The 14,386-nt window shown below is 51.7% G+C and overlaps 1 protein-coding gene across 5 annotated transcripts in view; it reads left to right on the forward strand.

Moving 5' to 3' along the window:
• The window catches only part of PLXNA4 (plexin A4), a 684,657-nt gene that overhangs the window by 633,047 nt on the left and 37,224 nt on the right, over positions 1-14,386 (forward strand). For all 5 annotated transcript variants that reach the window (XM_075925673.1, XM_075925677.1, XM_075925684.1 and 2 more), the window contains 3 exons: positions 295-454; positions 6,740-6,843; positions 11,987-12,086. In XM_075925673.1, the coding sequence (XP_075781788.1) occupies positions 295-454; positions 6,740-6,843; positions 11,987-12,086 (364 nt within the window). The remainder of the gene's footprint in view (positions 1-294; positions 455-6,739; positions 6,844-11,986; positions 12,087-14,386) is intronic.

Raw genomic sequence — 14,386 nt, forward strand, 5'->3', positions numbered from 1 at the left:
TAAAATACCCGCCTGTGTGCTAGGAAGTATCCATGGCTATGGGTTGCTTGGCCCCTATAGACACGTTTGGAACCAGGTCCCTGAATCTCCTCTCAGACACATGAATGATGAGGTGCTGGTTAATGTGCCATGCAGCCGCTAGGCGTGAGTCTTGTGCCCTTCCTGGCTAGCATCCCCCGCAGGCTTGCCCATACTATAGGCCCTAGTGCCTAAATCTGAACAGTCTGGGCAGGGAGGGGTCCCATGTCTTCCCCAAGGGCGTGGCTCTGCTCATTGCTCCCCTCCCTCCGCCAGGTCCTGAGCTGTGTGAACCCCGACAACGTGAACAGCCCCGAGATCCCCGTGAAGATCCTGAACTGTGACACCATCACGCAGGTCAAGGAGAAGATTCTCGACGCCATCTTCAAGAACGTGCCGTGCTCCCACCGGCCCAAAGCGGCCGACATGGACCTGGGTATGTGAGCGCGCGGCCCGTCGTGGGGCGGGGGTGGGGGCGTAATTCACACCCAGCTGGGACTTTGCGTTCCATCCCGCGCACCAGAGGGACGGGGACTTACTGGGGCCTGAGCAGAGCAGAGCCGGTGAAATAAGAGGAAGGCCGGGAGGGGTGGATAACTAGAGATGCTAGACTCTGCCTGGCCTGCAGACCTTGTGGCTCTGCCTCCTGCCTCAAGGAGAGCTTGTGCTCCTGTTCTTGCACAGAGGGTCCAAGGGAGTGTCCAGCTGGCACAGGGCTGTCTGGGGTCAGCTACGCCTTGGGCTCAGCTGCCACAACTTGCTGGAAACCTCTCAGGAGTGAGGAAGTTCTCAGTGAGAGGCCTCATGCTGAAATTTCTTCCTAGTCATTCTCTGAGGGTGGGGGATTCACTCGAGGGTCGCACCCTCCCTGAAACTGACTCTTGGCCCAGGCTGTGTTGCTCTCCAGCTCCATGGGCCACAGGGATGGGTAATGTGACTCCCCATGGTCCCCAACCCACCCCCTACTGGCTTCCACCTTGCCAAGATCCCACACCCAGTGAAGACATCAGGTAAGCAGCTGTCTCTTCCCTTCATAGGAGCAGGAGATCCACACCCTGGTCTCCAGCACCCGCTTAGGTTCCTCTGTACATTACATGACTGCTGCGGGGCACTGTAAGCTAAAGGACTTCACAGATCCCATGGGTTTTTCACCATGACTCTTCATTCTTCAGCCAGCTTGGACAGCAGGGCGAGACATTTTCAGTTGCATGTCCAGGCCGGTTCGTAGCGCGGTTCTCATGTACAGGCTGCAAAGTTTGTGGTTATGTAACCACCACAAGATAATTTTGAACCCGGGACCTCTGGAGCTTCTGCCCTCTGAGCTAGAAGCCAGTTGCCTCTCAGCCCATGCTGTAGCAGTCTCTTGGGCTTATCTGTTGCTGTGGTCTCAGTGCCACTACATGGGACATTGAACCACACTGGTGTGTGGGTTACAGCTGCACAAACGCAGCCTGGGTCCAGAAGCATCCCTTCCCTTCAATCTGAAGAGAAAGCACCAGGACAAGGGAGAGTTCTGCCGTCGGGTATCACAGCAGATCTGATACAGCTCCTCTTTGCTGGAAGTTCTGGCAGGAGCCTAGACTGATAGGACCCAGCACTCTACCGAGTCCTGTTCAGGTCCACTGTGATGGTCCCTGGGACGAGAAATGGGATTGCATCATGGGAGCAGACTAGCCAGGATTTTCCCCCTGGGACCTTAAATGAAAGAGACTCGAGTGGAAAAATGACGGAGTCTATAAAATCCTGCAAAAGCAGATGAGAAGCCAAGAGGAAAGGGACTGGATTGAAGCCAAGAAACCATTCAGGACGATAATGAAGGCAGAAATGAGAGGTGGGGGGTTGAAGTTAAGCGGGGTGGAGGTGGAGGAGAGGGGTGCCTGTCAGCAGGATTCTTGCTCACAAAGGCTGGTTAAAATAATGGAACAGGCTGCCAAAAGCAGCAGCAATAAAAACCCAATCATATAAATTAGCAAGAATGAACCTGAACATTATTTTTTTTTTTGGAGCTGACGAATGTCAGCGAGGGACTGGGTGAGGGTGAGAGGGAGGCCAGCCAGCAGCTGGAAATGAGGGGCATGATGGATTGAGGCTGGACAGATTGACCCAGGCTGTGCGCTGGGCTGGGACCAGGGGACACATGAAGTTTGGTTCCAAGGGTCAGCAGTGCAGCAGGTGCTGGGGTTTGGTAGGGGGACTGTGGCAGTGTTTGTAGGAGAATGAGGCAGGAGAGCCTGGAGCACTAAGTGAGGCTGTGGCTGGATTGGAAACACCTCTGACAACCGTGACCTAGGGGACAAACGGGCTGTGTTCTGAAGTTAATGTGCTTTGGCCTTTATCAGCTAGGCCCGAACCAGCCCCCCACTTCTCACTCCCTCTCCAAACTGGGCAGGGTTAGCTCCCACTCTGAGGCAGATGGAAGAGACCAGCAAGGGCAGCCTTGTTTCCGGCCACGAGTAAAGCAACGGGCTCTCTCAGCTCACCCGCTGATGAGCATGGAGAAGTATCTCCTGGGGGGAGTTTGGTGGGAGAGAGGGAGTCACGCCCGTTCCTCCTTGGCACGTGGGGCCCTGCAGTGACAGTGAAAGGAACACACGGGGGAGCCGCCCTTCCCATGTTTCTAGTCGGAGCGAGCACAAAACTCCGAGGAGCACCACTCTCTGGGGCAGTGTCTGGCTGGTGCTTGTAGGAAGCCTAGATGCTCTTAGCGGTCCTTTCTTGGCCTTCATCTTCATGGGTCTTGGAAGAGAAAACTGTTTTGCATAGCCAGGGCTGTTGGGCGGGGCTCTCTGTCCACAGCCGGGACCCATTGCTCAGAGGGAAGGAAGCAGCAAGCTAGCTAATGAGTTCTTTTGTGTGGTAAATGCAGGGTAGCTGTGGGAGCAGAGGGGGGGGGTCCTACCATTGTTTAAAAACAATGAGCACTCCTGTGGCATCTTACAGACTAACACATATATATTAGATCACGAGCTTTCGTGGGTAAAATCACTTCAGATGAGTTGGAGTGAAAAACACAGAATCCAAGGAGTGTATAACAGCTAAATCAGTTACCTGTCAATTGTAGGACCCATGTTAATGCTTGAGTAAACTGGTTAACGCACTACAAAGCCAATTTCCCCAACCTTTGATATTCACATTTTCACATCAGTAGCTATGAATGGGACACTTCCAGCCTGCTTATTTGCTTCATTAACATAGGTCCTACAATTGACAGCTAACTGTTTTTGCTGTAATATATACCTTGGATATATATGAGTAGGGGTGTTAATGGTCACCAGGCTCAGAGTGAAAGGGGCCTTGGGCAGGATTAACACCTTCCACTCCAGGCACCCCGGAGAACCTCCAGGGAAGGAGAAGGGAATGATGGGGTGAAATGGTAGGGCTCCGAGAATCTGGGCCTCTTCTCCCTAGGAGTCCACCAGCCCCACCCAGGTATCGGATGCAGCTCAAATAAACCCCTCTAATCAAAGGTCTGTGGAATTTCCCTTTTTCCTGGAACTGAAAGTTTTTTTTTAATAAATAATTCCCGCCTGCAATAAAAGGATACACTTTCTGCTGAATGAAATATAAAGAGTTCACAGCAGCTGTCTCTTAAGTTTGCATTTAGCGCCATTCCCGGTTGGAAGGCAAGATAAAGATAATGGGATTTTTACCTCCCTCTCGCTCGCTCGCTGGGAAGTGGAAGTGTGACAAATTGGATTGGAGTGTGTCTCTCCTCTGTGCCGGTGCCAGGAGGAGAGGGCTGATCGGAGGAAAGAGGTGGTGGAGGAACAGCCCTACAGGAGAAAAGCAGCACTCTTCACTGTGAATGTAAATGCAGGGGGCCCCTTTCTCTCCTTCCTGTCCTTCTCCCTCCCATCTACCACTTCCCTTTCCTTGTGGGGAGTGGCCAAGCCAGTTAGTGCTTACGGAGAGGAAAAAGGTATTTAAGGAGCATTGTTTGGTAAACTGTGAGGTGTTCATTAGTAAAGGGCATCGTTCCTCAGACTAAACTCCATCGGCTGAATTCTGGCATCTCTTCCTCAGCCCCGACACAAATTCTGGGGTCCCTTCTTCAGTCCCAGCACAGATGCCTACTGACGTCCATGGCACGTGGCTAGAGAAAAAAAAAATCCAGGAAATCCTGCCTAAGGGGATTCATGATTCACATCTTCAGTGGAATGGGCAACCTGGCATGGACCCGGTTTGAAACATCCCCCGGTGGAGTCCTGAGCCCAAACACAGCCCCATTGGGCTAGCCGGGGAGAAAACTGCCGAGAGACAGATGTAAAATCAATGGGCCTGGTTAAAAGATCCTTCAAACGGGTGGAAATGGTGCTTGAAAAGACAGCCCCCGCCTTCCCCGCCTCCCCCGCCCAGGTGTCATGGCTCTATACCAGCACTACTGCCACTCCCCAGTGAATGCGGGGGGGGGGGGTTGGGAGGTGTGGGGGATCGGCTGGGCTGCTGCTCCTGCATCTAACCCTCCCCTGCCCCCAAGGCAGCATCCCCGGTCAGCGATACGGCGATGGTTCGGTGCCATAAGCTCCTACACAGCTAGGTCACTAGACAGATAGGGCCTGAGTTTGGTGGATGGGTCAGGAAAGGAGGGTAAAAGTGGCTTTTTCCTATTGTTGCCCTCTCTGTGTTCTGAGGCTGTATGGGAGTCTCGGGGCAGTTGCTGACAGGTGCTGATCCACATTCAGAGGTTCATTTTAATTAACTTGAGAGCCTGGATGTGGTGAAGGGCTAGCAGGGATGTGGCTTTGGTAGGGCTCAGGGTGGTTCTTTTTGCCTTTGGTTAAATCACAGACGTCTATGGGCTGTCTGTAATTTCTCCCAGTGAAACTCCAGCTTGATGATTTTGGTCATGTTTCTGGTACTGTAGGCTGTTCCCACCCATGGTGAGAGCAAGGGCACGCAAGACCTCAAGCTAAGAGAAATTGGGACCTGCCCATTTAGAGGGCGGTATCTATGAACCCTGATTTCAACACAAGATTTTCCCAAAGGAAGCCACCGGATGGGACTGCCCAGGCAGCAGAATATAAAGACAAACTAGCTCCACATAATCATTGAAGCACTCGGCAGTTAGATACCATGATGATAGACATTGCGGTTACGTCTACACTGGCATGATTTTCCAGAAATGCTTTTAATGGAAAACTTTCCCGTTAAAAGCATTTTCGGAAAATTGCGTCTAGATTGGCAGGACGCTTTTCCACAAAAGCACTTTTTGCAGAAAAGCGTCCGTGCCAATCTAGATGCGGTTTTGCTCAAAAAAGCCCCGATCGCCATTTTAGCCATCGGGGCTTTTTTGCGCAAAACAGTACTGTGCTGTCTACACTGGCCCTCTTGCGCAAATCATTTGCGCAAGAGGGCTTTTGCCCGAACAGGAGCAGCACAGTATTTCCACAAGAACACTGACGATCTTACATGAGATTGTCAATGTTCTTGCAGAAATTCAAGCAGCCAGTGTAGACAGCTGGCAAGTTTTTCCACAAAATCAGATGATTTTGCGGAAAAACTTGCCAGTCTAGACACAGCCTGGAGGAGATGACTCCTGTAGCTGGCTAGAAATAGGATCGCCATGCAAGTGCGTATGGCCAGATTGGGTTGTGTTGGAGAAGGCAGAGTGTTCTGCTGATCAGAGTGTGGGACTGGAAGGCACGAAGCTTAACTTCTGTCTCCACCTGTGCTCCAGTGAAAATGGGTCTTCCCCTCCCTACATGCCAATCTCTGGGTGAAAGGTGCCATACAAGCACCAATACTGAGCCCAGCATTCCACTTGGTGCTGTGCAAAACACACAGGACGGTGCTGCCTCCACCCAGAGAGCCGACAGTCCACGGGCCCCATCCTCAGCTGATCACATCAGCTCCCCCTCGCAACCCAAAAAGGTTAGGGCTCTCTGACCAATCTCAGAGGCCCTTGGATCTGGGCAACAGCTACCTGGCTTGACCCCAAAGGCTGAGTGGGTAGGAGCTGCTCTGTCCTCGTCTCAGTCTTTGGGAGCGTGTGTGTGTTGAGTGGGCGTGGCAGAGCTGTGGTTTTACCCAGAGCACGCAAACCGGTTCAGATTCTGTAAGAACTGACTCCAAGCTCCATGTAGCTTGTGCGTGGGGACAGTTCTCTGACCCATCTCCCTGACTCTTTGAAAGTTCACCCCAGTCCTGCTTGGCAGGTAGTTACCTGGCATGGGCCTGTATGTGGAGTGAGCCTTTTTCTCTGTGTGAGGGTGTCGTGTGCCTCTCTGTGGGAGGGGGGGTCGTGTGCCTCTCTGTGGGAGGGGGGTCGTGAGCCTTTCTGTGGGAGGGCGGTCGTGTACCTCTCTGTGGGTGGGGGGTCGTGTGCCTCTCTGTGGGAAGTGGCGGTCATGTGCCTCTCTGTGGGAGGGGGGTCATGTGCCTCTCTGTGGGAGGGGGGTCGTGAGCCTCTCTGTGGGAGGGGGGTCGTGTGCCTCTCTGTGGGAGGGAGGTCACGTGCCTCTCTGTGGGAGGGGGGTCGCGTGCCTCTCTGTGGGAGGGCGGTCATGTGCCTCTCTGTGGGAGGGGGGTCGTGAGCCTCTCTGTGGGAGGGGGGTCGTGTGCCTCTCTGTGGGAGGGCGGTCATGTGCCTCTCTGTGGGAGGGGGATCGTGTGCCTCTCTGTGGGAGGGGGGGTCTTGTGCTTCTCTGTGGGAGGGGGGGGTCTTGTGCTTCTCTGTGCACCGGGCGTCTCTTTGGGTGAAATGTGCCCTTTCTCCCTACAGAGTGGCGGCAGGCCAGTGGGGCCCGAATGATCCTTCAGGATGAAGACATCACCACCAAGATAGAGAACGACTGGAAGAGACTCAACACCCTGGTGCACTACCAGGTAATGGGAACAGGACAGGAGACCTCTGCCAGGGGCACCAGCCTGGCCAAATTACCTGTCTCTGCTAGCAGGGTGCAGTGCCAATCAACTGGACTGGTACTGCCAAGACCTCCCCCTCTCTGCCCAACCCTTCTACCTCTTCTTTACTGGCCCCTGACAGAGCTCACCCAAAGACCCTCATGGTTGCACCATCTGGTCTCCTCTCACAGCCTCTTTGCACCTCCTAACACAGTCGCTTTGCACCTTCTCTCTTTCTTCACAGGAGTGTTACACTTCTGCTCTCATCATCTGAGCTGCTGCTCCCCTGCCAGCCCTGTCAGATCTGGGGCTGGAACAAGCAAAGAGCAATCCCAGGCAATGACGCACTGTAAATAAGTTCTTTCCTCCCCCTCCCCTTCCCCTGCAAAGTGTCAGACTGCTTTGCTACAACACAACCGGGAGACACTCTGATCTAGAAAACAGCATCAGATGATTCAAGTGGAACTGGGTAGCAGGTGCCCGGAATGGCTTTTCAAAAATAAATACTACTACATGAGCGTTCCACAAAACCGGTTTCTGCTATCGTATCATGTCAGAGGAGAACTTGATTGCATTCTCTGCTGGTCCTGATGGCTCTTGAAGTAACATAGAAAAAATAATACAGTCAATACTCAAAAAAAAAATTTATCAAACATGATTTTTGTTCCCCAAATGAAATTTCAGATTTTTCCTACACCACGTTTTTCAAAGCAGTTTTGCTTTTGTTTCGAAGAGAGGTGCTTTTGCGAGAAACTTCATCCAAATGGGTGCAGTTTCGCACACGCACAAATCAACATAGTCGAATCAGCATTGTCTAACAAAAAAAACGTTCCGAACAAATGTGGACAGCCAGCTCTAACACCCACCTCCCATGATTCCCCTTTTAGTGAGATTCCCACCCTGCCTCCCCACAACAATCTCGGGGAGAGTTCTGTGGGATTGGCTGGGAAGGGGGCAGATCAGGGTCGGAAAGGGGAACAAGAGAAGAGCAAACAACTTTGCTTTCAGGGACAAAGATTGACAGCTGCCAATCACTGGGAAGGATGCGGCCCTGTACCTCTCTCCCAGGCCACTGGTCCTGGCATTGTCCATGCTGCAGGTCCTAGTTATAGGTCCAAAGATGTCTAATAAAAGTCCTCCTGTCAGCTAGTCGGTATGGGGCCAAGGGGAGAGCTAAACCACCAGCGTCTTACAGGGGAGGATGTACTGGTCTTAAAGGACATGGGAGGTTGCTGCTTCAGCGCAGAGGAAGGGGCAGCGGGAATGAGAGATTAGAAATAGACCAGAAGCCGAGATGAGAAGGACACGAGTTAATTCTCTTCAGCTGGGGGCGGGGGGAATGATGCATTTTTCTCCTGGAGGGAAAGGCCATTGCTCCAAAGGCTCTTAGACACTAGTCGCCCTTGGCACTGAGGCTTGTTGTCTAGAAGCAGGGGGATGAGAGGAGGGAGAGCAGTGGACTAACTAGCAGCTTTGCCTAGTGGTGAGAGCACCAGAGCTTGGTTCTAGTCCTAGCTCTGATACTGTCTCTACCAAGGGCATCACTTCTCTGAGTGGGTACTGATACTAACCAGCGTGGACAGCTGTACTTTCCTACTGTTGGAAGGTGCCTTGAGATCTACAGTGGGTACACGCTGTAGGCCAGATCTCAGCTGGTGCAAATTGCTGGATTCAGCAGAGCCACAGAGGGCCACTGACTCCCTGGGCATGGCAGGGAGGACCAGGTTGCCCCAGATGTTTAGATGCCTAAGGATGTAGAGACGTACCGAGTGGGATTTTGAAATGCCCCTAGTTCCTAGCCTGCCAAATCCGAAGGGCCGCTTGTGATGGCCTAGAGCAATCCCCTGTGGAACCCTGGCCATGGAGCGTCCCTTGTCTGAGCTAGCGCAGCACTTTCAGAAAAACATCCAGGCTTGATTTTACAAATCCACCCCAGCCCTGGGCGGTTGCTCCAGGGGTGAATTGCCCTCCCTGTTAAACATCTGATATCAGCGCGAGTTTGGTACCGGCACGCTCTAGAGCATCCCTCAGTCTCAAACTGCATCTTTAGATGCCTAGATACATTTACAAACCTGGCCCTTTCCCAGCTGCAATATGTGGATAATAGCACAGAGACCTTACACAGGTGTTGAGAGAGCTAATTAGTATCTGTAAAGTGCTTCAAAGAGGAAAAGCTTCTGCATAAGTGCTAATTATTATTATTACCGAGCAAGTGGCTCTTTGCAGATTTGGAAGTGGGAGGGGGAGGAGCACTTTTCTTCCGCTTTCTAGAACTTCTGTTTCTCCAAGATGCTCCTGACGCAGCTTTGCTTCCCCACTGGCACAGAACTGCTCGTTGTTTCACGGGCTTTGGAAAAGGAGCCACACAAACGCCTCGCGAATGGCTCGGAAGGTTTGTCTCTTTTCAAGAGGCTCTCTCCCTGCTTTGCTCTGCTGGGTGGGACTTTTTGCAGCACAGTGCCGTGGTGAAGCATCCACCCGCCAGCTACAGACACCCCATTTCCCCCTTCTGACAGTAGTGACAATGCCCTGTGCCACAGCAGGAATCTGTGTGTCGACTCTGATGCCAGGAGGCAATTTGTCACCTTGTACCTGTGATGCCCACTGAGATGGAGAGTGGTCTGCGAGGCGTGTTGGGGATGGGGAGAGAACACCAGACTCAACTCATTTGCTGTCAGGCCTGGGCAGAGTAACTTAATTTCAGTCTGTGAGGGGCACTACCAGGAACTGAGTCCCAGCTGTTTCCAAAGTGCTCGGCTGTGTCTAGACTGGCCAGTTTTTCCAGAAAATCAGCCGCTTTTCCGGAAAAACTTGCCAGCTGTCTACACTGGCCGCTTGAATTTCTGCAAAAGCACCGACTTCCTACTGTAAGAAATCAGTGCTTTTTGCGGAAATACTATGTTGCTCCCATTCGGACAAAAGTCCCTTTTGCGCAAAACTTTTGCGCAAAAGGGCCAGTGTAGACAGCTCAGATTTGTTTTCCGCAAAAAAGCCCCAATCGTGAAAATGGCGATCGGGGCTTTTTTGCGCAAATGCGCGTCTAGATTGGCCATGGACACTTTTCTGCAAAAAGTGATTTGCGGAAAAGCGTCCGTGCCAATCTAGATGCTCTGTTCCGAAAATGCTTTTAACGGAAACCTTTTCCGTTAAAAGCATTTGCGGAAAATCATGCCAGTCTAGACGTAGCCCCCAAGATAGTTAAGACCAAAGCAGACTGTGAAGAGCTTCAAAAAGTTCTCACCCAAGGAAGTGATTGGGCAACCAAGTGGCAAATGAAATTGAATGTTGATAAATGTAAAGTAATGCACATTGGAAAACATAACCCCAACTCTACTATATAATGGGGACTAATTTAGCTACAACTACTCAAGAGAGAGATCTTGGAGTCATTGTGGATAGTTCGCTGCAAATATCCACTCAGTGTTCAGCGGCAGTCAAAACCAAGAGAATGTTAGAATCATTAAAAAAGGGATAGAGACTAAGACAGGGAATATCTTTTTGCCTCTGTATAAAACCATGGTATGCCCATATCTTCAATACTGCATGCAGATGTGGTCACCTCATCTCAAAAAAGATATCTTGGCATTGGAAAAGGTTCAGAAAAGGGCAACAAAAATGATGAGGGGTTTGGAACGGGTCCCATATGAAGAGAGATTAAAAAGGCTTGGACTTTTCATCTTAGAAAAGAGGAGACTAAGGGGGGATATGATCGAGGTCTATAAAATCATAACTGGTGTGAAAAAAGTGATTAAGGAAAAGTTATTTACTTATTCTCACAAGATAAGAACTAGGGGTCACCAAATGAAATGAATAGGCAGCAGGTTTAAAACAAACAGAAGGAAGTTTTTCTTCACTCAGCGCACAGCCAGCCTGTGGAACTCCTAGCCAGAAGGTGTGGTAAAGACTAGGACTTTAACAGGGTTCAAAAAAGAGCTAGACAGATTCATGGAGGTTAGGTCCATCACTGACTATTAGCCAGGATGGGTAGAAATGGTATCCCTAGCCTCTGATTGTCTGTAAATGGGTGACAGGAGGAGGATCACGGACGATTCCCTGTTGTTTTCCCTCCTTCTGGGGCATCTGGCATTGGCCACTGACGGCAGACAGAATCCTGGGCTAGATGGACCTTTGATCTGACCCAGTATGGCCGTTCTTATGTTCTTATAGGTCTCGGTGCCAAACCACCCTTGTGAATTTACTGTCTCTGTGAAGACCAGCTTCTTTTTCTGCGCTGAATCTTTCTTTTTCCCATGAAGATAGCCTGAATCAGAAGCTCAGATCCAACCCCCTGGAAACGTAGAAAGATTTGAATTCCCAACTCCTAACCCATCACTATTCCTGGTTTGGATACATCACCTCAAGGGGACCTGTTCTCCACGCCCCCCCCCCCCCCTTAGATGAGGCTGCAATCAGATTTCAGCCCCAAAGGATAGAAAACTTGCAAGATCCGCTGCTCTCATTAAATTCCCACTAGTGGAGCCTGGTGAGAACAACTGCTGAGATTCTGTGAACCTCAGAACCTGATGTGTCTAGAGCTTGGCTCGCCAGCTCTAGCTGCCCCCTATTTCAGACACTTGAGACCCTCGCTGGCTAGAAGAATTCATGTCATGGACCTTTGGGCCACCACTGTCCCATTCTATTGAACGATCGGAAGAAATGGCACTTTCCTGCGTGTTAAAGATAAGCCCATTGCATGGGCACTGTATAGATATGTACAAAGGCACGGCCCTGGACTGAATTCCATGTCCTTGTCCTACAAATCCGTGCTCGTGAGAGTCCCCCGTTCAAGACGTGATCCAAAGCTCCTCGCAGTCAAGGGACGGGCTCCCATTGGTAGCTGTGAGTTCTGGATCAATGGGCCAGAGTCTCCCTTGTTAAAAATAAGCCCATTGACTTGAGGAGAGTGATTCCAGAACTGCACTGGGGTGCTGAGAGCAGCGTTTGTCCCCACCCCCATGCAGAAGGGTTTCCAGGGGTGGGCCCAAAGACAGCTAATGATGAGATCCCTCCAATCGTGATAGTCATTGGTCGCTCCGGTTTCACTGGCTGGGTTTCCTTTATGTTCCTGTGCATGCTTTTGGGACGGCTCCGGGAGGTTTATTGGTCCATTCGCTTTCCTTTGCAGGTGCCAGATGGGTCCGTGGTAGCGCTGGTGTCCAAGCAGGTCACTGCCTACAATGCTGTCAACAACTCCACGGTCTCCAGGACCTCAGCTAGCAAGTATGGTAAGGGCCTGTTTGCTGAGGCATGCTAGAGATGCCAGTGGAGGGGCGATATTGGTGGCCACGCTGGTGGGGAGATGCTGGGTGCATGCGGAACACCTGCAAAGAGAACAGCCTGTGACAGCTAACCAGCAGTTGCCCAATAAGTCAACAGTGCGCCCTTGTAGCCAAGAAGGCTAATGGCATATTAGGTTGCATTAGGAGGAGCATTGCCAGAAGATCTAGGGAAGTGATTATTCCTCTTTATTCAGCTCTGGTGAGGTCACATGTGTCCAATTCTGACCCCCCCCCTCCCACTATAGGAAGGATGTGGACGCATTGGAGGGGGTCCAGCGGAAAGCGACCAAAATGATGAGGGGGCCGGAGCACATGACCTGTGAGGAGCGACTGAGGGATTTGGGCTTGTGTAGTTCTGCAGAAGAGAAGAGTGAGGGGGGATTTGAGAGCAGCCTTCAACTCCCTGAAGGGAGGTTCCAAAGAGGATGGAGAGAGGCTGTTCTCAGTACTGGTGGATGGCAGAACAAGGAGCAATAGGCTCAAGTTGTGATGGGGGAGGTCTAGGTTGGATATTAGGAAAAACTATTTCCCTAGGAGGGTGGGGAAGCACTGGGATGGGTTATCTAGGGAGGGGACGGAATCTCCATCCCTAGAGGTGTTTAAGTCTCGGCTTGACAAAGCCCTGGCTGCGTTGATTTAGTTGGGGTTGGTCCTGCTTTGGGCAGGGGGCTGGACTCGATGACTCCTGAGGTCTCTTCCAGCCCTGGGATTCTATGATTCTATGAAGTGCAGATGAAAAGTGTCAGACAGTCCAAAGGTGAAGTCCTTCTGAGTAGCAGAGTCTATGGGACTGCGGCCTGGGTGAGATAACACCAAGAGCAGTAAAAGTTAGCACTTCTCTAGCGCATTCGCCCTCAAAGCGCTTTACTGAGCAGCCCAGGTCCCATTAGGACCCTTTTACACAGGGGGAAACTGAGGCGAGCGATAGACGAGGTAAAGTGAGTCACATGGAAATTCTCCTGCAAAGCCCAGAATAGACCGTAGCTTTCCTGAGTCATGAAACCCAGCTCAACCGCCAGCGTATCCACCCTGGTGCTTGGCTGCCCATCGGTTGGACTTCCGACCGGAGAAGAACACCCGGGAGTGAGGGTTAGAGGGAAATGAGTTGCCAGGCTGCTGCGGGAGAGTGATACAAACCAGCCCTCCCTCGAGCCAGCTGCCTCCTCCACTTTTTATTTTAAATATATGAAAGTAAGTCTGATCCTTCTCATCTTCTTGTAGCTTGGGGGAAACACAGTTACTCAATGTCCAGAGGAGCCTGTTTCCCCTTACTCCAAGGACATGAGCAGTGCACCAAGCCTTATTAATATTCATGCTCTTTGCAGCATCGTTGCAATTAGGGAAGGACACGGCGACCTTTGCAAAGACGGATTTTGGGCTAGTTTCATTGTTATAGTTCCGGAGTTCTGTGCTAGGGGTTTTGAGGAGAAGGGCTGGGGAGGGGGGGGGAGTGTGGTGGATCAGAAGTGATTGTTAATTGCAGCAAAAGGAGCATTAGCTGGGGTGACCATGGATACTCCAGCCAGTAATTAATACAGGGAGGCTGGTAATGCATTAATGAGGCTGCGTCAGACCCTGTGTTAATTACAGTTGAAATACAGTCCACTTGTAGCATTGCGGGAGGGTCAGGGGGATTGCCTGGACTGTCACTCTGGGCCTGGGAGATGGGAAGCAGTATCTTTGGAGAGTAAAGGTGGCCTTCAATGGGGTGTCATGCCATCCGCAGGCGCAGGTCTGGGGACTCGTGGTGCTGCCTGCAATGAGCTGAGCAGCACCCTTTGGAGGAGGGAATGACCCAGGGGTAGGGAGTGAGTGGGGTGGCTTCAGGGAAGAGGGGAGCAAATGGCTGTGTCCCAAGCCCAGCACGCAGGGTATGAAGCCCTTGGAGTATGAAGCCCCGTGGGCCTCGTCCAGATGGCTGCTCGTCGCCTGCGGTTTCTGCTGCAGCCAAGTGGAGCTGCGGGTTTTCAGGATCCCGCTCTGGCAGGACCCTGTTTCCAGCAGCAGCTGCCTGCCCTGACCCAGCAACAACTTGTGTGCCGTCGTGGGAGCTGAGCATCCCTTTTTCTAAACGGCCTCGTGTCTTGCCCAGCCTGGCAGCAGTTGTGCTGTTGTGCCGGGGAATGAGGCCTCCAGCCTTTCCCTTGGAGACTCTTCCCCAGCCCGACTGAACGACTGTAGGCAAGTTTTCCTGTGTATCTGCTCGGGGCCTGCTTTGCCTCTGAACACCTAGACCTGTGCAACTG

Source organism: Pelodiscus sinensis, chromosome 1 (assembly GCF_049634645.1).
Source record: "Pelodiscus sinensis isolate JC-2024 chromosome 1, ASM4963464v1, whole genome shotgun sequence".
Classification (NCBI taxonomy): Eukaryota; Metazoa; Chordata; order Testudines; family Trionychidae; genus Pelodiscus; species Pelodiscus sinensis.